General features: G+C 45.1%; 1 protein-coding gene across 8 annotated transcripts in view; it reads right to left on the bottom strand.

Annotated features, from left to right (window-relative positions):
* The window catches only part of PPP2R5C (protein phosphatase 2 regulatory subunit B'gamma), a 169,182-nt gene that overhangs the window by 39,620 nt on the left and 106,329 nt on the right, over positions 1-23,233 (bottom strand). For all 8 annotated transcript variants that reach the window (XM_025391321.1, XM_025391320.1, XM_025391322.1 and 5 more), the window contains 3 exons: positions 6,054-6,164; positions 4,984-5,076; positions 4,771-4,901 (listed from right to left, as the gene is read on the bottom strand). In XM_025391321.1, coding sequence (XP_025247106.1) covers positions 4,771-4,901; positions 4,984-5,076; positions 6,054-6,164 — 335 coding nt within the window. The remainder of the gene's footprint in view (positions 1-4,770; positions 4,902-4,983; positions 5,077-6,053; positions 6,165-23,233) is intronic.

The following is a 23,233-nucleotide window of genomic DNA, read 5'->3' as shown; positions in this document are numbered from 1 at the left end:
GGAAGGCCAGCTTAGAAAAACCGAAATCTGGCCGGGCACGGTGGCTCATGCCTGTAATCCCAGCACTTTGGGAGGCCGAGGCAGGCGGAACACCTGAGATCAGGAGTTCGAGACCAGCCTGGCCAACATGGCAAAACTCCATCTCTACTAAATATATAAAAATTAGCCGGGCGTAGTGGCACATGCCTGTAATCCCACATATTCGGGAGGCTGAGGTGGGAGGATCACTTGAACCCGGAAGATGGAGGTTGCAGTGAGCTGAGGTGGTGCCACTGCACTCCAGCCTGGGCAACAGAGACCCTGTTTCAAAACAAAACAAAACAAAACAAAAAAACCTGAGATCTGCTCTTGCAACGCGCCAGAAAGCAGAACCTTTAGCAGCGAGACGCAGCAGCACAACAACGCATGTGGCCAAAGCCTGAGAGTGAGGGAGAAACGTCACGAGGGCAAAGCTTGGTGCCGTGGGTGACAGGAACGACAGTGGTGCCATGACAAGAAACAGAAAATGCTCTCCCCTGGTGTCCCTGGGCCTGCGCCTACCCTGACGTTTGGAAGCTGCGCCCAAGCAGAGGTCAGTGTGTGTGTCTACACTGAGAGGTGCTTTAATTTACCAAACTCACCCTGCAGGCTCCCTTGCAGCCGTGTGGCTTCAGTTTACTATTCCTCTCGCAGGGGCCTTGGGGAGCTGTGCTCTGGGCCCCTCCGAGGCAAAGAGCCCTGAACCCCTTCTGGTCTAGCTCCATCAGCTCTAACATTTACATGAGGGTGGCTTGCTGTTACAAGCCATTTTGTTTTCCTAAATCAATGTTACTACATTCTTACTGATAAATTCTTAATTTCTAATTTTTTAAACCTGCTTTGAAGTAGGCAGAAGAAAGAGAAAACAAAGACAGTTCTTTTCCTTCTTCCTTTTCCAGCAGAAGACAAACAGGGACACCATGGGAGGGAAACAGAGATCCCTGGGAGCCGCGAGAGCGTTTCTCTCTCTTTTAGCAGAAAGGGAATCAGACCCCCCAGACACTGAGCTGGGAACCTGCTGGCTATGGGAGTCTCCAGAAGGGATTCTAAATGCCTTTCCTGCCTGTATGATGTGTTCTGGACTCATGGGAAGAGGCGAGGCCAGAACAAAGGGTAGAAGTGACTCCTGAACACCTCTTATTCTACTTCTTTCTTATTTACTTATTATTCTACTTATTTCTCTGAAGCTGGGCTGTCCTCGTGCCCTGCTTTGACCAATACAAAGGGCAGAAGTCACTCTGCACCAGTTCCAAGCCAAACTCTTAGGAGGACTGGGGGCCCTGCTTCTCCCCTCTTGGATGTGGCCATGGCTGTAGAAACTGCCACAACCTGGAGGAGCTCAAGGCATCACAGAGGCAGCGTGCGGACCTGCTCAGCAGCCCCTGGGAACCCTCCGGCCCCAGCACACGCCACGGAGCAGAACCGTCTGGATGAGCCCTGCACAGATGACAGCATCACGAGGAGTGACGGACCATGCTGACGGAAGCCACTGAGCTGGGGGCGGGTCCTGACTCCAGGATGGTGTGAGATAGTGACACATCCTGGCGATGATGGGGACAGTTTGATGGCATCTCTCTGGGAGATAAGAGCATGAGCAGGTGCTGCACAGCCTCGCTGCAGGGCCAGGGTGAGGACGGTGCATGACCCATGGCTGGTTATGCAGCAAGAGAAGGAAAGGCACACTGCCCTGCCCGCCCAGCCTCCAGGTCCCACTGTGTGCCACAGCAGGTACCATGGGTTATGGACAGCACCGTTTAACTCACACTTAAGCTGACGATAATGAGAAACTACAGAAATAAACAGCAACCTGATATTTACATTTTCAGTTAAGTTGAACCAAATATGTTCAAAATGTTTTTTTCTTAAAAGACACAGCTGTACTATATTGAACTTAGATGAGCTGGCTGGGTGTGGTGGCTCACACCTGCAATCCCAGTGCTTTGGGAGGCTGAGGCAGGAGGATCACTTGAGGCCAGGAGTTTGAAACCAGCCTGGGCAACACAGTGAGATCCCCATCTCTACAAAAACTTAAAAAATTAGCCAGATGTGGTGGCACACATCTATAGTCCCAGCTATTTGGGAAGCTGAGGTAGAAGGATCCCTTAAACTCAGGAGTTTAAGGCTGCAGTGAGCTATGGAGTATAGCATCACTGTACTTCAGCCTGGGTGACAGAGTGAGACCCTGCCTTAAAAAAAGAGAAAAGAAAAGGCAAAAAAAAAAGTTAGATGAGCTGAATGCATCTCTCAAGATCTTTCTTATTTTTTTCTCACATGAAATGAGGAGGTAGTGGTACTGACAATGAGGACCCAAATCAATTATGGAATCTAGATAGTATGCTTGCTTTTGATTGCATATATCAGGACAATTACAGAAAAGATTAAACGCATGCACAAAGACACAAATGCCAAACTCTAGCACCAAACCTTTAGTGAGAACTGAACTAAATCATGTGTAATAACTTTTGAATACTCATCTATTTAAGTATTTCATAAGGTTAAGGTATGAAACATTTTCTACTTCTTAAATGCAGGTGTTCAATAGATTTGTGATTCTGCTATCTGAACAAAACCTACTAGGATTAAGAAAACAGAAATAGGTAGAGCTTTAATTTTAGGTCAAGACGACTGAAATTTAAATTATACCTGTTGTATGTTAATTAAATCATGTATATTATGTTTTCATAGACAAGCACACAAGGCAAGTAATGATCTTGTTGAAAAGGAATCATGATACCAAGAAACATAAACCAGAAACATAACGTTTAGGAAAGTGACGCCATTCTCTGTTACAGTTAATGTGTCAGGTCTGGGCTATGCCCGGCACCGGGCTCCATTTTATAAATGAGATGTGGGGAACTTGGAAGGAGTTCAAAGGAAAGTCACACACAGAGTCAAAGGCTCTCATGCCAAAATGCCCTATCAGGTGTGGAGGCCGGGAGGGAACGTGACCCTAATGACCACAGAGGGGAAGGGCGGGGTGCTCCCGACATGGGATCCCAGCAAGGGATAGGAAGGGCCGGGGCTGTGGGTCTCGGCGGGGGGGGGGGGGTCTCATCTGCCATCTGTCTCAGATGCCCCTGTTCTTTTCCTGTGCTTGGTCACTGTGACTAAGAAAGGACCGTGAGGTCTATGTTGGCCGTGGCTGACACCTGGCCCCTTCTCCAGGCCATGGCCCATGCTCTGTCCACACCCTGGCCCTGCAGTGAGGCTGCGTAGGACCTGCTCATGCTCTTATCTCGCAGGAAGACACCGTCATACTGTCCCCATCACCACCAGGATGTGTCACTACCTCGCGCCATCCTGGAGTCAGGTGCCTTAGAGGCAAGCTGACCCGAGAAGCTACAACTTGTAGAAGAAACTGCTCATTTAGTGAACTTTCTAGGAACAAAAAGAAACGACAGGAACTGTTTCCTCTATTAACATTCACTTGGTGCTACCGCAGCGGGCGGGGCATGAAGCTGGCAGTGGGGCGGGGCGTGTGACAGACCAGCCGACATGGTGGCTGCCCTCGCGCGAGACCAGACCCACCGCCAAGTCAGGCAGAGCCTCCCAGTGAAGGGGTGTTTCAGGAAACCTGGGAGGCTGAGGGAAGGGCTGGTGAAAAAAGACACCGCAGGAGGCTCAAACACTGGCTGCAGAGCCCTGGCGTGGAAGGAGCCTGGCACCGAGCAGAGGCTGGCTGGGGAGGGGCGGGCCTGGAGGTGGGCCTGCCACTGGACGCTGTCCTCCTCCATCCGCTGCTCCTGCGGGGCTCTCCCTCCCCGGTGCACAGTGGGAGTCTCCAAACCTTTAACCGAGGTGCACAGATCTCAGGCTTTCTACAGATGAATGACATCACTCCTCGCCCCGCCTCCTCTCACCGAGACTCCACGGGAAGAACGAGGTGATGCACAGGTAGAAGGAAAAAGCTAGTGTGAGGGTTAATACTGAGTGTCAACTTGACTGGATTGAAGGATGCAAAGTATTGTCCCTGGGTGTGTCTGTGAGGGTATTGCCAAAGGAGATTAACATTTGAGTCAGTGGACCCATCCCTAATCTGGGTGGGCACCATCTAATCAGCTGCCAGTGCAGCCAGAATAAAGCAGGCAGAGCAACGTGGAAGGGCTAGACTGGCTGAGTCTTCAGGCCTCCACCTTTCTCCTGTGCTGGACGCTTCCTGCCCTTGAACACTGGACGCTAAGTTCTTCTTGCTTCTGGACTCTTGGACCTATACCAGTGGTTTGCCAGGGGCTCCTGGGCTTTCGGTCACAGACTGAAGGTTGCACTGTCCGCCTCTCTACTTTTGAGGTTTTGGGACTCAGCTTGCAGACGGCCTATTGTGGGACTTCACCTTGTGATCGTGTCAGTCAATTCTCCTAATAACTCCCCTTCACATATTCATCTATCCTATGAGTCCTGCCCTTCTAGAGAACCTTCACTAACACAGTTGGATTGGATGGAACCAATTTATCCACATTTCTGGGAAACTAGACCTTTCAGTAGAAACAGGAACGATGGAGGGACTCAGGGTGAGGCGCTGGGGAGCCTGGTGGCTCAGGAGGGAGCTGTGGGGAGAGGGGAGGGAGGCAGGGAGGATGAGCCCAGCGGGCCCACCGCACACAGTGCACGAGGGGGTCCACCTGCACATGACAGACAGGCTTTGAGAAACCCCTCCACGTGCTGAGTCCTGTCAGAGACGATGGGGTGGGGGAGCACTGAGGGGGAAGTGAGCATCACCACACGCGAGGACAACGCCATCCACAGGTGACTTACCTATAAAATATATTATTTATCTGTTTTCTGATGTAAGCTCTCAAGCCTAGGAATTTCCCATAGATTCTGTGAAGGGTGGTTTTAAGAAAATCTCTCTCCCGAGGATCTTCACTGTCAAAGAGCTCTAAAAGCTTTGAGAAGAAAAAGACACTTAGTGTCTGGCTGTCACCACTCCGTCAGGGCTTTCAGAGTGTCAGCTAATTTGTACCTTACCTGCAATACAAACTTCTGATCAATATATTTCTTCGCTATATTAGGTTGGAAATCTGGAGACTCTAAAAATCTTAAGAAAAATTCATAAACAAGCTAGGAGAAAAAAACAACAACAACGCGTCAAATAACATGAGATTTTATTGAATGGAGATTAAAATATACCAGGAATTGAATCTTTACTGATCTGCAAATATTAGCCTCTTAAAGCCACATATCTACAGAATTAATGCTAAATTACATGGCTTAATTCAATGATAAATGGTGATGTAACTATTTTATTTGGTGAGACCCACAGACGCTTAAACAGCATTTAAACAAAATGATCTCCATGGCTGATGTCATCAGTTATAGTACACTGTTCAGAGACTACAGGGCACAGACGCCACAAACCAGGCCATGACCCAACTCTGTGGGGGGGATTTGCAGCCTGTCGCCCAGGAGTGTCCCAAAATGCCAAGGCACAGAGCCAACCAAATGCACAGGAACTCTGGGGCTGGCAGGTAAGAGGGCCCTAAGAGGCGGACCCTGAACCGTGACCTCCTGGAGCTGGGACGATTCTTCCCCTGTGCAGACATACTGGGTAGGACAGCGTGGGAGGCCTGTCACGGGTGGATGGCCCTCCCACTCCCATGCCTGGCTCCTGCTCTGCTCTCGCTGAACCTGGTGCCTCCTTGCCAGCCACCCTCCTGCCTTACAAATGCCCTGGGGAAAGGCAGTGGCCAGTGCGGGACCTGGGGGCCCAGCAGGCACACATTAAATATGAGTACCAAAAACTGGGAGACTGTCGCTTAGGACCTCTGAGCCTGAATTCAACAGCCATCAACAAAGTGGCCATTTCCACAGAGAGCACACCGACAATTCCACATCTTCACTGGCTGTGTAAAGTGGTCAAACACACACATTAACTGTATTCTGCCGAAATATTCTTCTTGTACGTATGGGTTTGCGAGGACCATGCTACTGAGGGGAGAGGTCCATCTGCCCAGACCTGTGCGCCTGCTCTGTGGACCCCAGGCTACTCCCATGCATCACTGGTGCCCTCCGATTCTGGTCACCCCAGAGCCCAATACCTGTAGATGAGGCCAGGCTGCTTCTAACGTTGGTTCGTCTTCCTCTGGGTCAAATTCTGCTCCCGTAGGATTGGAGGAAGGTGGTAATGTTCGAAACATGTTAACTGCAAACTAAAATCCACATATTCTATAATTACAACCAGGGCATTTAAAATATTGACAGAGAACATTTTAAAAAGTCTTAGGTAATTCTAACAGTAGCCGCTTCCCATGGTAACTTAGCTCCTCCATATCCTCAAAACACAGAAGCCGTGTGGGTCCTTAAAGAGAGCCCGGATCAAAACTGCAGCAGGAAACATCACTTTGGACAGGTTAGCATGAAAATTTACCACCAAAGTCATTTGAACCCTTGACTGTCAAACTTTAAATGATAACCAACACCAACAAAGGCTGATGGCACAGTGATGACTTCTGAGGTCTTACACTATCCAGTGGCTACAAGAGCAAGGAGAATGTTCAAAATGAGAGTAAGAAAGGGACGAGATGAAGAAGGACACAGCAGAGATTCACAGCTGAAAATGCTGGAAACAGCAAGGGCTGCATGACGCAGGGAGGACCCGTGTGACAATGGCACCAACACCCTCTGCAAACTGCAACGACGAGGAAAGCAACAGGCAGGGTGGGGCAGCTAGGATCATTTCCAGAGAAAGGACTGCTCAGGCGCACAGAGGATTGTTAGGGGCAGCATGGCTGTGCGTCCAGGCATGGGCTGTTCGATTTCTCTCAGTCTGTTTGGACTTGTATAACACATACTGACAGATCGGTGACATAAACAGAAAAGATAAGTGTTTCTGTGTCATACATTTATAACCTATTTTTATTCTGTACTAAGTCTATTTATTTATTTATTTATTTATTTTTTGAGGCAACGTCTCCCTCTGCGGCCCAGGCTGGAGTGTAGTGGTGCGAACTTGGCTCACTGCAACGTCTGCCTCCTGGGTTCAAGCAATTCTTGTGCCTCACCCTCCTGAATAGCTAGGATTACAGGCGTGCACCACCACGTGTGGCAAATTTTTGTATTTTTAGTAGAGACGGGATTTCACCATGGTTTCACCACGCTGGCCGGGCCGGTTTCGAACTCCTGACCTCAAGTGATCTGCCCCCCTCAGCCTCCCAAAGTGCTGGGATTACAGGTGTGAGTCACCGTGCCCAGTCCTCTTTTGTACTAAGCCTAAATATGATTGGTTACCTTACTGAATCTCTGAACGGATCATATGCCAGTTATATAACTGGGCTCTGGTGAATGGCTCTTACAGGTGATCACAAAAAGCCCAGTTCCACCACTCTTAGAAGCACAAAATTAAAACCTTTGACATAAAAGATTAAAATTTGACTCTACGACAACAATGAGAAGATGTTTCTAGAGAGTCCAGGGCAAACTTGGCTGGCTTTAGATACCCAGTCTTGTAAAGACTAAGTTAATACTCAATGTTGCCACTGTTGTTTCTTCCCTTCTTTTTCTTTTTTCCTCTTAAAGACAGGGCGTCACTCTGCTGCCCAGGCTGGAGTACAGTGGCCATCATCGCTCACTGCAGCCTCCAACTTCTGGGCTCACACGATCCTCCTGCCCCAGCCTTCCAAGTAGCTGGGACTACCAGCATGCACCACCATGCTCTGCTAATTTTATTTATTTTTTGCAGAGACAAGAACTCACTATGTTGCCCATGCTGGTCTAAAACTCCTGGGCTTAAGCAATCCTCCTGCCTTGGCCTCCCAAAGTACTGGAATTAGAGGCATGAGCTACCGCACCTGCCTGCTTCTTCCCTTCTTTACTGGTATTGATACTGAATTCCAAACCTTAATATCATTTTTCAGAAAGTCATCAGCTATAAAAGCTCTGAGCATCAAGCATCTGAGCTTGGTCTCTGAGTCATCTGAGAGGGGAGCTGACGTAAAGACCACCTGTAATGGCCATCACGGATAGTGTAGAAATGCAGGGATGAAAAAAGGGGCTGAAAAGCCAGAAACAACTAATTAAAAAAACTTTTATTAGTAAAAGTATGAGTAATGTTCCTGAGACACAGGTACAAAGAAAAAAGTCTGCAATCTAAAACCAAGAGTTAGCCTGACTCTCACTGGTGTATGATTTCTGGCAATTTCTACCCTCCAGGGACTGTCCCCTCCTCTGTGAAGCTGATGTGTGTACAGGTCACTGCAAGGAGCCTCCCAAAGAACAGTGATTGCCAGGTGGACGGTCCTGCCTCAGTCGCTGGCCCACAGGCACTCGGTGCAGACGGGGACTAGTCTGCCGCTCCTGGCACCCTGACCCCAAAGCCCACAGATGTGAACAAGGAGATGCTAAGAGCTCAACTACTAAGGAAAGGCCACACACACACTTTGGGCGGGCCGCCGTCTCCTCCCAGGGTGTGTGGAGACGTAACAGAACTGGTCCTGTCAGCAGCAGCCACTGCCGAAGCTCTCCATATCTTCTAGGGCCATGAAGGGTGAGAGAGGAAAGTCTGAATTGAGTCTTTAGCCCCTATAGGGAGTGCGGCATTTGTGAACTGGGGTTTTCTATCCTCTCTCTCAAAGCCCAAAGATTGGGGTCAGGGTCCAGCCACCCACAGGACAGGGTCACCTTCAGGAAAGGGAGATGGCACTTTGTTATTCGGTGGGTTAGAGCTGTGAGCCCTGCCTGGTACCGACAGGAGCAGAGCACGGTGTGGGGAGGGCAGAGCCTGGGCATGAACTCTGGGTGGCAGAGGAATCTGTGAACAGGACCATGCCCGGCAGGAGACTCTGGGAACAGCCTGTGACATCAGGGCCTGAGGAACCATGGCGCCTGGAAGGAAAGCAGGGCCGCCGCTTCTGAGGTTTCTGGGGCTGCCCATCAGGGATGCAGAGGCCAGAGCAGGAGCTGTAGGGCCACACCACCCAGGAAGCTGCAAGGGAGAGAGATGTCAGCTCACCCAGAGAGGAGGCCGTAGGCCTCGGGGGAGAGGAAACAGCTGTCCCTCTGGAAGAGGCCTGCTGCCGGAGAGTCACAGACATGCCACAGAGGAAGAGACCACCATTCTGGCCAAGGCCACAGGTAGCAAGTGAGCAGAAGCACAGGCAGCTGCCCCTCCCCTCTGCTCCGGGCTCTGCTCAAAGCCCTGGGGAAGGGCGGGCAAGAAGGGCTCGGAGCCAACCCTGCTTCGCCTCCTCTCCCATGGCACGTCCCTCCTTGGCCAGGCTGCCTGGGGTGCAGTTTAGATGCCATTTGGAGAGGGTCTGAGAAGAAAGCTTTAACCTAGATTGGATTTCTGTAACCAGGGATTACTAAAAAGTTAACCAACTTGCCCAAGATGTATTTAGGGTCAGGAAAGTGTGACTGCACCCATCATGGTTAAAGGCGATAACTGAAAAAAAGTAAAATGTCCCCTACTGTGCCAGCTGGCCGTATGTGTCAACCTGGCTAGGTCACAGTGCCCAGCTGTCCAAACACTGCTGTGGGTGTTGCTGTAAAGGCATTTTACAGATGTGGTTAACACCTAGAATCAATGGACTTCAAGTAGTGATCACCCTTGAGAATGTGGGGGCTACCAGCCAGCTGAGAAGTCCGTGAGACCCAAACTGCAGCTTCTTTGAGGAGAGTCCACCTGTGGCCTGCAGTGTCCGCCACGGCCAAGTCTCCTGCCCGCTGCCTGTCCGCGGAGTCCAGACCTGCCCGCTGGACTCACCCACTGCAGAAGGCAAGTCCTTGAGATCTCTATCTGTCTCTCGTGCTGTTTCTGTGGACAGCCCTGAGGCACCCAGTCAGCTGAGATTTCTGAGTAAACTGGTGGTTTCTACGAGCAGGAAAGCTAGTGATTAGGGTTTCCAGTTGAAGCTCTCCCGCACAGTGACAGTCAGTCCAGCAGTTAGGCCCCGTCTCAAACACCTGCACACTCACTGAATCCTTGATGCTGAGCTGAGGGCTTGCAAGGCGACTCACATGGCTTGCTCTTAACACAACGTCCTCTCTTCAGCATCTGTCATGGACTCAATGGTTGTGGCCTCCCTTCCTCAAGTTCATGTTAAAGACCTAAACCCTGGTGTGGCTGGATTTGGAGACGGGTCCTCAAAGAAAACAATGAAGGGTGAATGAAGTCATAAGGGGGGCCCTGGCCCTCCAGGATTAGTGTCTTTGTAAGGAGGGACAGTAGAAGACTCGCATTCGCCTTCTCTGCACTTGCTCAGAGCAAAGGCCATGGGAGGGCACAGTGGCCGTCTGCAAGCCAGAATGAGGCCCTCAGCAGGGAACAAACCCTGCTACACCCTTGAGTTTAGACTTTCCAGCCTCCAGAATGGAGAGAAGATACATTTCTGTGGTTTAAGCCACTGAGTCTGTGGTATTTTCTTATGGCAGCCTGAGCAGACTGATACAACGTCCTTGACTGATGACCAAGCTAGGTCCAGGAAGGTTCATTCCAGCCAATTCTGATCGATCGAAAGTCATTTCTCATGTGTAAGGAAAAAATCTTGCACTTCTAACTTCTACACACTTTTCTTACCACATTACATTGCATTAATTTAGTACACATCTCTAGAAAAGGTTAAATAAAAAGTAATATTTTGGGGGGAAAAAGGAACAGAAAGCAAACAGTGTATCACCTCAAATTATTCTCGGGCTTCTAACCTAGCAACATTTCTTAGCACAAAAGCTTCAGGGGCAAATCAGGGGCAGGAGCCTCAGGTACAGAAACCCGGGTCACTGCCATGCTACCTGGATGCATGGATCTGGTCTGAGGAAACAGGGAAGACATCAACATCATGCAGTGAACACTGAAGAAGCTCTGAGGTCTAGGGAGTACTGGGTCTTCTGTGCAGCACACAGGTTCACTGTGATCTCTCACATGAGACCTACGGATCCAGTGCACACCCAGAGGTACGGACGCAGAATCACGCTGCCCAAGAAAGGCAGTACAGCCTCATGGAAACAGTCCCTCTACATCCTCTTCCCACCTAGAAGAAGGACCTCAGAGCAAACAGCCTGCCTGAGCCTCAATTTTCTCCTCTGTTGGAAAGGGTAAAGGCCAGGCGTGGTGACTCATGCCTATAATTCCAGCACTTTGGGAGGCCTAGGTGGGTGGATCACTTGAGGTCAGGAGTTCAAAAGCAGCCGAGCCAACATGGTGAAACCTCATCTTCACTAAAAATAAAAAACTTAGCTGGGTGTGGTGGTGGGTGCCTGGAGTCCCAGTTACTCGGGAGGCTGAGGCAGGGGAATCACTTGAACCTTGGAGGTGGAAGCTGCAGTGAGCCGAGACTACACCACTGCACTCCAGCCTGAGCAATAAAGTGAGACTCCATCTCAAAAAAAAAAAAAAAAAAGGTAAATCCTTTTTTAAATTTTTTGCATTGGGCTGTAGTGAGAATCACAGAAAACGCATGCAACAGCACGTACTAAATGGGAAAACATTATGCACGAACAGTTAGCATTACACAGCACTTCCCAAACGTTTGTGACTGTTTGACCTGCACACGAAAATAAAGGCACGCACGTGAGTGCACACGTATGTCTGCATGTGATTCACACAGCCCCATCTGTGCCAGGACCGACTCTGGTTAATCTCAGGAAGCACCTGCATCTGCTGCCTCCCTGACACTTCCACTTTCAGTACTTACATCAGCCCCGCAGATGTTCTCCAAATTGCTAAATTTATTAAATTAGATGTAAACTAGAATGGCCCAAGAAGCAACTTTACGGAAAATTCTTACAATTCAGCAATATCCTGCAGCCTTTCTGTATGTGTTATCATTCATTACCAATGAGTGAAGTAATAAAATATTTATGCCATAACATAACTGCAGCAGTGTAACATATAAAAATTTTAAGACATGAAGGGATACATTTCAAAAAAAACAAAACACTGATAGTCTAACTTTAGAGGCAACAGGAAAGAAAGGTTTGATTATTTACAGTTCTCTGTTCAAAACCACAAGGGTTATTGTGTTATTTATTCTCTGTTTTATTCATTTCAGCAGGATTTATAACAGACGAATTCATCAAAGACCAAACTACAGTTACTGCAGAGCACTTGCTCCCGTGATAGAACTGTTAGGTTCTACAAGCCACATTGCTAAGAGATACATTTCTGGGAAGGGCAGAATGTGTAAGCCCCTTCACAATATATGTATTTTTAAACACAAAATTGTCATTTGTTTGCAAATGATATAGCTGGAAAACAGAGGCAACAGACAGACCGTCACAACTAGACTACCACATGCAAATATCAAAAATACGAAACCAACAGCAACCACCTCTCCACTAACAATTAAACAATTACAAAAAAGAAACAGAGACAAAGACTCCAGCTACCCAGACACAAAAACTATGAAGTGCCTGGGAATTACTGACCTAGTTATAAGGCTTTGATGGAGAAAGCAGAAAACTCTAATAAAAGGCACTGAAGAATGCCCGAATAAACGGAGGAACCTTTGATGTGGGATGACATCATATTACAAAGATGGAACTTCACAAAGCAATGTAAAAAGTAGACACAATCTTAAACTGAATTTTTGATGAACTCAATGAACTTAACATGCAGGTAGAATAGTAAACATTGTAGTAGCATTCGTAAAGGGAGAAACTACCCCTTTCCCCATTTGTAAAGTGAGTTTGAATCTGCTTTCATGGCGCCAGAACTCAGCTGTCATCTAGAGAACGTAAATGTACAGCAATCCCAGCACCTACCACCGTGCCTGGCACCTAGGAGGTCCTCAAACACTTGCTGAGAGTAAATGGATCCTGGGAAAAGCACACATCAGTCACCTTATTAACTGCAACACCAATTAATTACCTGGAAGCTGTGAAAAATGTCTCATTAAACCTTTACATCTCAGCTGCAAAGTAATTACAGTCCTAATTGGGCCCCTAATTTTAAGCTCTTCCACGATGCTGTACATTTTCTTTGGAATATTTATCTCAAGTACGACTAGGGGGCTGGGAAGTCCCTGGTTTAAGGTCTCCCCGGCGCACAATGTGTACTCGGCAGTGCCGCGAGGCTAAGGGAAAGCAGAGGTTTCTTCCCACAAATCCACCTCGCGCTTCCTCCACAGCAAGAGCTGCTTTCAAAGAATCGATTTCACCTCCAAATAGATGCCATGATGTGACAGTCAAGAAAAGAACCACATTGAAAATTCTTACTTTGAATAACTTGCTATTTTTACAATCTATTCAAATATGTTCCTAAATAGCAGTTAAAAATATGGAAATAAAAATTTACGGGCGAGGTGCAGTGGCTCACCCCTGTAATCCCAGCCAGCACTGTGGGAGGCTGAGGCGGGCAGGTCACCTGAGGTTAGGAGCTCAAGACCAGCCTGGCCAACATGACAAAACCCCGTCTCTACTAAAAATACAAAAATTAGCCAAGTAGGGTGGCGCAGGCCTGTAATCCCAGCTACTCCGGAGGCTGGGGCAAGAAAATTGCTTGAACTTGGCAGGCGGAGGTTGCAGTGAGCTGAGATCGTGCCACTGCACTCCAGCCTGGGTGACAGAGCAAGACTCTACCTCAAATTAAACAAACAAACAAACAAAACAAAACAAAACAAAAAACTTACAAACCTTTGTAGAATACTTAATGAAGGAAATTTAGTCTAAACTTTTCAAACAATGAATATTTTAACTTTCTACAATTTCATAACAATATACGGTATCATCTTCAGAGAGCAAGAAAATAAATCATTTATAGTTATGAGCCTGAGTTTAAATTTTTTTTGAGTTTAGAACATTTATATGTAAGAAATGATTCATAATACTTATAATTCAATTCAACTAGTGTCATTTAAAGATAACACTGGATTTGGAAGTGCTCTTATTTACTCTGGGCCAAAGATTAGTTTTGCATAGATTCTGAATGATGTATTCCCAAAGTTTTTATGATGAAAAATTTCAATGCAATAAAGGTGAAAGAATTTTATAGTGAATAGCTATCATCTAGATTTCACCATTAACATTCAAATATATTTGCTTTATCATGTATTCTGATTTCTTTTTGCAGTAAGGTATGAGAAAGTTTAGTAATGCTTTAGAATAGCAGAACAACATACTCTGTATCCAACGTGATATAAATCAACTGAGAAGGGAAGTTTCAGAGATAAACTCCTTCACTTCCCAGTCATGTATGCACAGCCATGCCCCCTAACCGCCAAATGATGTATGAGATTATGGCATTATAAATTCTGCAAACAGTCTTTCATTGTGATAATAATTGCTAGATCCCCTGGGTGGATGGAGTTAAGTGTTTATTGAGTATCTATTATAAATGAGGCCGACTTATGCTTCCAGATGAGATGGAGTAACAAGGATGAGGTTTATGCTACTGCCTGAAACAATCAAATATGTGGGCAAAAAAATATAAAATTATGGTTTTCAAGATACTGGATTTCAGACAATGAAGGATAAGGACAGTGATCCCTGAGAGATGGGAATAAGTGAGGTGCGTCCCACACTGCCCCAGGCTCCTGCCTTGATAGATTTTTAGGTTGTAGTACAGGGAGAAAGAACCCAGGTGGGATCTAGCAGTCAGATGGGATTAGAATTTGCAAGGCAGAGTTCCACAAAGGAGACAGTTGCACAGAGAGAACTACAGCGATTTGTGGAAGTCGCTCAACTATTCAGCAGAGTACAGATCAGCATATGTGTGTGAGGAAACTACCAGAGGCTGGGAAAAGAAGCACCTGAAAGGATTAGTGAGAACCCAGTACTTGCTCAGGGCTGGGAACAGTGTCTGTTCCCACCAATCAGATGGGAAAAATTCATGATTCATGGGGCACTGGCTTCCTAATCAGAAAGGTCTCAGTGGTGGAGAATAATTAGTTCTGGTTTTAATATAACTGTTCCTGCCTAAAACATCTTAAAAGCAAGAACTGAAAGGATCAAACTGTTTCCAAGTAACTTAATTGCATCCCCAAACAAATCTCATGAACATCAATAGAGCTATGTAAGCATACAGCACTCAACAAACCAAAATTCACAACGTCAGACATCCCATTAAAAATTACCAGACATGCTAAGAAGCAGGAAAAGGATTTATAATGAGAAGAAAAACCAATCAACGGAACTAAACTGAACTGACACAAATGTTAGAATTAGCAGACAAAGATATTAATACAGCATTCTGTGTCCAAAAAGTTAGGAGGACATGAAAGATATTTTAAAAAGACGCAAATCAAACCACTAGAGATGACGTGACAACAACAATATATACCCATAGATCTCTAGTTGCTTAAGTAAACTCGGTCACTTAATTAAAAAAAAATGTGTGAAATGAAAAATTTACTGTAATAAGAATTAACAGAAAAGACGTGGTGGAAAAGATTAAAGAACTTGAAGACAGCAAAGGAAATTATCCAAATGTAACACAGAAAAAAAAAAAAAAGAATTAAGAGAAATAAAGCATCAGCATCAACTCTAAGAAGACTAATACACGTTATTGGGGTCCCTAAAGGAGAGGAAGAGTCATGGGACAGAAAAAAATATTTGAAGACACGATGGTTAAACAATTTCCCAAATTGATGAAAATAATAAACAAGTTCGAAACACAGGAAAAATGAAGTAAACCGTGCCAAGGCCCATCATAATCAAATGGCTTAAAAAGAGCAATAGAAGAGACAATTTTGAAAGCCCCCAGAGGGGGAAAGGGTACATTATGTCCAAAGGAACAAAGAAAAGAATGGCAGGAGACTTCTTGTCAGAAATAATGCAAGCAAGACAACAGGCGAGCAAAAGTTTTTCAAGGATAAAATGGTTGACATGCAATTCTATACCAGCAAGCAGATCTTTCAAAACTGAAGGCAGGACCAGGCTCATGCCTGTCATCTCAGTTCTTTGCGGGGCCAAGATTAAAGGAGTGCTTGAGCCCAGGAGTTTGAGACCAGCTTAGGCAACCTAGTGAGACCCTGTCTCTACAAAAAGTAAAAAAATTAGCTGGACATGGTGGTATGTACCTGTCATCCCAGCTACTGGGGCAGAGCTGGGGTTGGGGAGGTGAGGTGGGAGGACTGATTAAGCCTGGAAGTCAAGGCTGCAGTGAGCCGTGATTGCACCACTACACTCTGGCCTGGGCAACAGAGCAAGACCCTGTCTCAAAAAAAAAAAAAAAAAGGCAAAAAAAAAAAAGGCTTTTTCAGATACACAAAAGCTAAAAGAATTCATCATCAGTAGACCTGTGCTATAAGAAATATTAAGACAGTCCTTCAAGCAGAAGGTAATTGATATCAGATGGATATCTGAATCTACACAATGGAATGATGAGCACTGAAAATTGTAACTATCTGGGTAAATATAAAAGATTTTTAAAAAATCACTTAAATTTCTTTACAACAAAAACAATAAGATTGTGGGGTTTATAACATACTAACTAAAATGTATGATAATAGCGGAAAGGCTGGAAGAGGAGCAATAGAAGTATACTGTTGTAAATTTCTTCTAACGAAATAGTACATTATCGCTTGAAGGTAGAGTATGATAAGTTAAAGGTGTATTCTAAAAAAGAGTAACAATTAAAATCAAACAATATGGAGTTATCTTAAAAAAGCCAACAAATGAGATAGAATGGAATCATAAAAAGTACTCAATTGATCCAAAAAAAATGCAGACAAAGAGGAAAGAGAAACGATAAACAGGTGGGACAAATAGAAAAAAAAATAGGAACGTGGTACATTTAAACCCAAGTACATTCATAATCATGTGAAAAATTAATAGTTTGAACACCCCGAAAGACAGGGATTGTCTGATTGAATAAAAAAGCAAGACTCAGCCGGGCACGATGGTTCACGCCTGTAATCCCAGCACTTTGGGAGGTTGAGGCGGGCGGATCACAAGGTCAGGAGATCGAGACCATCCTGGCTAACATGGTGAAATCCCGTCTCTACTAAAAATACAAAATTAGCTGGGTGTGGTGGCGGGTGCCTGTAGTCCCAGCTACTCGGGGGAGGCTGAGGCAGGAGAATGGCGTGAACCCGGGAGGCGGAGCTTGCAGTGAGTCGAGATTGCGCCACTGCACTCCAGCCTGGGCGACAGAGCGAGACTCCATCTCAAAAAAAAAAAAAAAAAAAAAAGGAAGACTCAACAAGATGCTATCTACCATAAGCCCACTTGATGTATAAAGATACAAACTGATCAAAAGTAAAAGGGAAGAAAAAGACATACCATACCAACACTAGTCAAAAGAATGCTGGAATGGCTACATTAAGGTCAGAGTAGATTTCAGAGCAAATAATATTACCAGGAATACAGTCATCTCTATTGTGGTAAAAGAGTTAATTTACCAAGTGGATATACACTAAATATTTATATGAATATATATAACATGAAGCAAAACCTGATAGAATTACAAGAAAAAAGACAATACACAATTACAAATGGAAAATAAACAGATCTATTTACAATGACAACTAAAAACCAAAATACTAATTTATAAGTCTAAGAAGATATTTATAGCATCTGTTTGCTGACAACTACAAAACAAGATCAAAATGGGGAGACATGCTGTGTACACGGGTTGCAAAGCTCATACTGCTAAGAGGTCAATGGTCTCCAAGTCTACATGTTCAGTGCATGTGCGGTAAACCCCTGGAGAACATTTTGTAGATAACAAGCTGATTTTAAAATTTATATGGAAAGGTAAAAGAACTAGGATAGTCAAAACAATTTTGAAAGAGAAGAAAGAGGTTATAGCAGAGTCACACAACCTGATCTCAAAATTTACTATTAAGTACCACACTGAAGACAGTCTGAGACTGGCAGAGACACACAAACATGCAACAAGACAGAGTCCAGAAGACTCACAACATGCTCAACTGATTTTTAACAAAGGCACACAAACAGTTCAGTGGATGTTCATTAGTCTTTTCAACAAACAGAACAATTGGAAATCCATACGCCAAAGAACGAACTGCAGACAAAATAGATCACACAGACCTAAATGTAAAACGTGAAGCCATGAAGAAAATATAGGAGAAAGATCTTTGTGAGCTTAGGTTTGGCAGACTTCTTAGATATGATACCAAAAGCACTACTGATAAAGGACAAATCCTAAGTTGGACTTTATCTAAATTAAACATTTTTGCTCTGTACGAGACACTTAAGAAAAAAAAGACAAGCTACAGACTGAGAGAAAATACTTGCAAATCATTTATCTCACAAAAAAATCTGTACCCAGATACATAAAGAAGTCTCAAAACTCAAAAAAAAAAAAAAAAAAGGTCGCCCAATTAAAAAACAGGCAAACGATTTGAACAGACACTTCATCAATGAAGATATACAAATGACAAAAAGCGCAGGGAAAAAATGCTTGGGCCAGGTGTGGTGGCTCACACCTGGAATCCCAGCACTTTCATAGGCTGAGGCGCGGGGATCACTTGAGCTCAGGAATTCGAAACCAGCTTGGAACAACACAGTGAGACCTTGTCTCTACTAAAAATACAAAAATGAGGTGGGTGTGGTGGTGGGCGCCTGTAGTCCCAGCTACTCAGGAGGCTGAGGTGAGAGGATCACCTGAGCCTGGGAGGTAGAGGCTGAAGTGAGCCATGATCGAGCCACCGCACTCCAGTCTGGCTGACAGAGCGAGATCCTGTCTCCAAAAAACAGAGACAAACAAACAAAAAAGCTTGGCATCATTAGTCATTAGGGAAATGCAAATTAAAATCAAAATGAGATAAAAGGACTGCTGACACCAAATACTGACAAAGATACAGCAGGCACGAGAACTCCTGCACTGCTGGGGGAATCACAGGGCAGCCACTTTGGAAAACGGTTTGGCACTTCCTTAGAAAGCTCAACACACACTTACCATTCACCTAGCGACTGCATCCCTATGTTTACCCAAGTTAAATAAAAGCTTAAGTCTAAAATCTGTATATAAATATTTATAACAGTTTTATTACCCCAAACTGGAAACACCTCAAATATCCCGCAACTAGGACATGGATAAACAAATGGTGTTATTTCTATATAATGAGACAACACTGAGAAGGAAAAGGAACAAACTGTGTGACAACATGGATGAATGTCCAACGCATCATGCTAAGCAAAAGAAGCTAGACCCAAAGGCTACACACTGAATCCATTTCCATGGAGTTTCCATTCTGGAAAAGACAAAATGATGTGATAGAGAACAGACTAGTGAGGGGCAGAGATAAAGGACGGGGAAAGCTCTGACGACAAAGTGGGCAGAAAGCCATGTTTCTGGAGGTTAAAGAAACTGTTCTACTCGGGAGGCTGAGGCAAAAGAATCACTTGAACCTGGGAGGCGGAGGTTGCAGTGAGCCGATATTGTGCCACTGCACTCCAGCCTGGGCGACAGAGACTCCGTCTCAAAACAAACAAGCAAAAACAAAAGAAACTATTCTATATCCTGACTGTGGTGGGGAAGAAATGACTATACACATTTACCAAAGTTCTGAGAACTGGCCACAAAAAAGAGTGAATTTCACTATATGTAAATTAAAAATTAATTAAAAAAAAGTTATGGAAAGATATTCACTAGGGTCAAAAGTTCCCAAAACGTCTTGGTTCACAATGCCCTTGGTGTCTTAGTAATTTCTTCACTGCACCCCTAGACCAAAAGAAATACCTAACAACTTTGGACATCTGAAAACACCCAGCTTTACTGAGATATAATTTATATACAATTAACTGTACATATTTAAAGTGTACAATTTGATATTTAACATATGCATATACCTGTGAAACAATCATATAAATCAGATAATGAACATACTCATCATCCCAAAAGTTTCTCAGTAGCCTTCTGAAAATACAATAAACATGAATTGGTTGACTGGAGGTAGAGATGGCTAGAACTGGGGAGGGGTGAAGTAGGAAAAAGACTAACTTTTTAAAATGTTTTCATATTTGTTTCATTTGTTATCACATAAGCATGTATTTCTTTTATAATTTAAAAATATCAAAGGAAAATCTAAAAATCATAAGAACAAACAAACCTCTAAAAAACGGCTTACTTTGGGAGGCTGAGGCGGGCGAATCACGAGGTCAGCAGATCGAGAACATCCTGGCTAACACGGTGAAAACCCATCTCTACTAAAAATACAAAATATTAGCCAGGTGTGGTGGCGGGTGCCTGTAGTCCCAGCTACTCGGGAGACTGAGGCAGGAGAATGGTGTGAACCCAGGAGGCGGAGCTTGCAGTGAGCCGAGATCGCGCCACTGCACTCCAGCCTGGGCGACAGAGCAAGACTCCATCTCAAAAAAGAACAAAAAACAAAACAAAACAAAAAAACAAAACAAACAAAAAAACAAAAACAGCTCACTGATATTTAAAGTGGAAAAATCATTCTTTGGATTTCAAAAAGTACTTGGGAATGCATGATTTAAAACCTCACTTGAAATAAATTTGTTGACTGAAACTCCATTGGTCAATATACTATCCCTTTTAATTCAACACATTCTTTCCTCTCCCAAACTATCATCACCCTTACAGCAAGTAAAACTTTCCAGAACACACTGTAAATATCAGCTATAAAAATAGAAGAAGGAACGTGCTCTACATCAGTCCCTAAGTGAAGCACAGGACACCCATCTCGGGGTGCAGGGTGTGAGACCTCCCCCAGGCCCTGGCCAAGAGATTCTAAGAACAGTCTCATGCTCATAAAACGTGTAAGTCAACATCAAATCACTTACAGACAGTGCGGATTAAAATCATGTGATGAACTAGTTTTCCCTGGAAACCCACAAGAGTCCTGATAAAAACAGTACTACGATTATATACAGATAGCTTATTTTTATTTTATGTTTTTAATTAATTAATTAATTTTTTGGACAGAGTTTCGCTCAGTTGCCCAGGCTGGAGTGCAGTGGTGCCATCTCGGCTCACTGCAACCTCCACCTCCCGGGTTCAAGCAATCCTCCTGCCTCAGCCTCCTGAGTAGCTGAAACTACAGGTGCCCGCCACCATGCCTGGCTGATTTTCATATTTTTAGTAGAGATGAGAGTTTACCATATTGGTCAGGCTGGTCTCGAACTCCTGACCTCAGGTGATCCACCTGCCTTGGCTTCCCAAAGTGCTGGGATTACAGGCGTGAGCCACCGTGCCTGGCCGCTTGTTTTTAAGAAAGAAAAATATCTTTACTGGTTTTTGATAACAAATGTGGTATATAACTCTTAATTTTTTTTTTTTTTTTTTTTTTTTTGAGGCAGAGCCTTGCTCTGTTGTCTAGGTAGGAGTGCAGTGGCACAATCATATCTCATTGCAGCTTTAAGCTCCTGGGCTCAAACAAGCCTCCCGCCTCAGCCCTGAGTAGCTAGGCATACAGGCGCAGGTGTGCCCACCACACCCAGCTATTAACAACTTTTCTTTCTTTTTTTTTTTTGAGACAGTCTCGCTCTGTCACCCAGGCTGGAGTGCAGTGGCATGATCTCAGCTCACTGCAACCTCTGCCTGCCGGGTTCAAGCGATTCTCCTGCCTCAGCCTCCTGAGTAGCTGAGATTACAGGTGTGTGCCACCATGCCTGGCTAATTTTTGTATTTTTAGTAGAGACATGGTTTCACCATGTTGGCCAGGCTGGTCTCGAACTCCTAACCTCAGATGATCTGTCCGTTTCGGCCTCCCAAAGTGCTGGGATTACAGGTGTGAGACACTGTGACTGGCCTAAAAATTTTTCTTTGTAGACACAAGATCTTGCTACATTGCCCAGGCTGGTCTCCAACTCCTGACCTCAAGTGATGCTCCTGCCCTGGTCTTCCAAAGTGCTGGGATTATAGGCATGGGCCACTGTGCCTGGCCCATTGAGAATTTTTTTTTTTAAATTGCAAAAGTGTATAATAAAAGGGAAAAGTTCACATACCACCCAAAGGCACCTATTATTAACAGTTTGTACTATATTCCTTCAGCTTTATTATTTATTTATTTTAGATGGAGTCTTGCTCTGTCATCAGGCTGGAGTGCAGTAGCGTGAGCTTGGCTCATTGCAACCTCTGCCTCCAGGGTTCAAGCGATTCTCCTGCCTCAGTCTCCTGAGTAGCTGGGACTACAGGTGCACCACCCCATGCCCAGCTAAGTTTTGTATTTTAGTAGAGAGAGGTTTCACCATGTCGGCCAGGCCTTCAGCTTTACTTTACAAATCTATTGATAAAATGGAACCAAATCAGTCTGTGGTGTGGACGGTGCTGCAGGGCTGGGTCACTGTACTCTGCAGAGTATTTCACAAGTTGCTTTCTCTCCCTAAGTTTGATTTTATTTTCATGAATTTATTTATATGTTACAAACATGAAATCATACTTCAGACCATGTATTTTTAATCTTCTGATTACCACTTAAACTAATCTAACTAACTCTTTATGAAGTAGTTCCACAGCATGATAACCTTCTAAATAAGAAAACAGAGGCCAGACACAGTGGCTCACGCCTGTAATCCCAGCACGCTGGGAGGCCGAGGTGGGTGGATCACCTGAGATCAGGAGTTTGAGACCATCCTAGCCAACATGGTGAAATCCTGTCTCTACTAAAAATACAAAAATTAGCTGGGTGTGGTGGTGCATGCCTGTAATCTCAGCTATTTGGGAGGGTGAGGCAGGAGAATTACTTGAACCTGGGAGGTTGCAGTGAACCGAGATTACACCACTGCACTCTGGCCTGGCGGCAGAGCGAGACTCAGTCTCAAAAAAAAAGAAAAGTAACCTCAAGGTATCAGAGTCTGGAGCAAGAATTAGAAATAAGTCCCATACTAATACGAAGAAAGAAGGCTGCACTGAGGCGTCCCCCTGGTAAGCGTTCTGAGAAATCTTGGAGGCTTGTCCCTTTCTGGCCCACTTCCAAGGACACTGACAACTTTGTCACGGGGGCTACCCAGCTTTCCATGTGTTTCCCCTTTCATCCTAGCTGCTCTGAAAGGCAGAAGCATTACAGCTATTTGTCTGCAGCACTAACGGAAGCTTACAGAACCAAGCCGCTCACCGGAAGTAACACAGTTAGTGGATGAAAGTTGGGTACAGACCCGACCGTCTCATCTGCCCAGAGAAGCACACAACTCCCTCCCTTCTGGGGAATTCTTGCTCCTTGACTCTGTCGCGTGGTTTGGTGGGCACATGACGCAGTCTGAGTCACAGCCATAGTACCCCACCTCCCTAGCTACAGCAATGGGATCAAGGGCAGGCAGGGGACAGGAGGCATCAGGCCTCTTCTGGCAAGCCAGCAAGGGCCATGCTTTCCTCTGTCGTCATAGAGGGATGCCCCAAAGAAGGAAGGCTGCATAC

Source organism: Theropithecus gelada, chromosome 7b (assembly GCF_003255815.1).
Source record: "Theropithecus gelada isolate Dixy chromosome 7b, Tgel_1.0, whole genome shotgun sequence".
In the NCBI taxonomy this organism is placed as follows: domain Eukaryota; kingdom Metazoa; phylum Chordata; class Mammalia; order Primates; family Cercopithecidae; genus Theropithecus; species Theropithecus gelada.
Note: the sequence above shows the minus strand (reverse complement) of the source record. Positions and strands in the feature narration are given on the sequence as shown.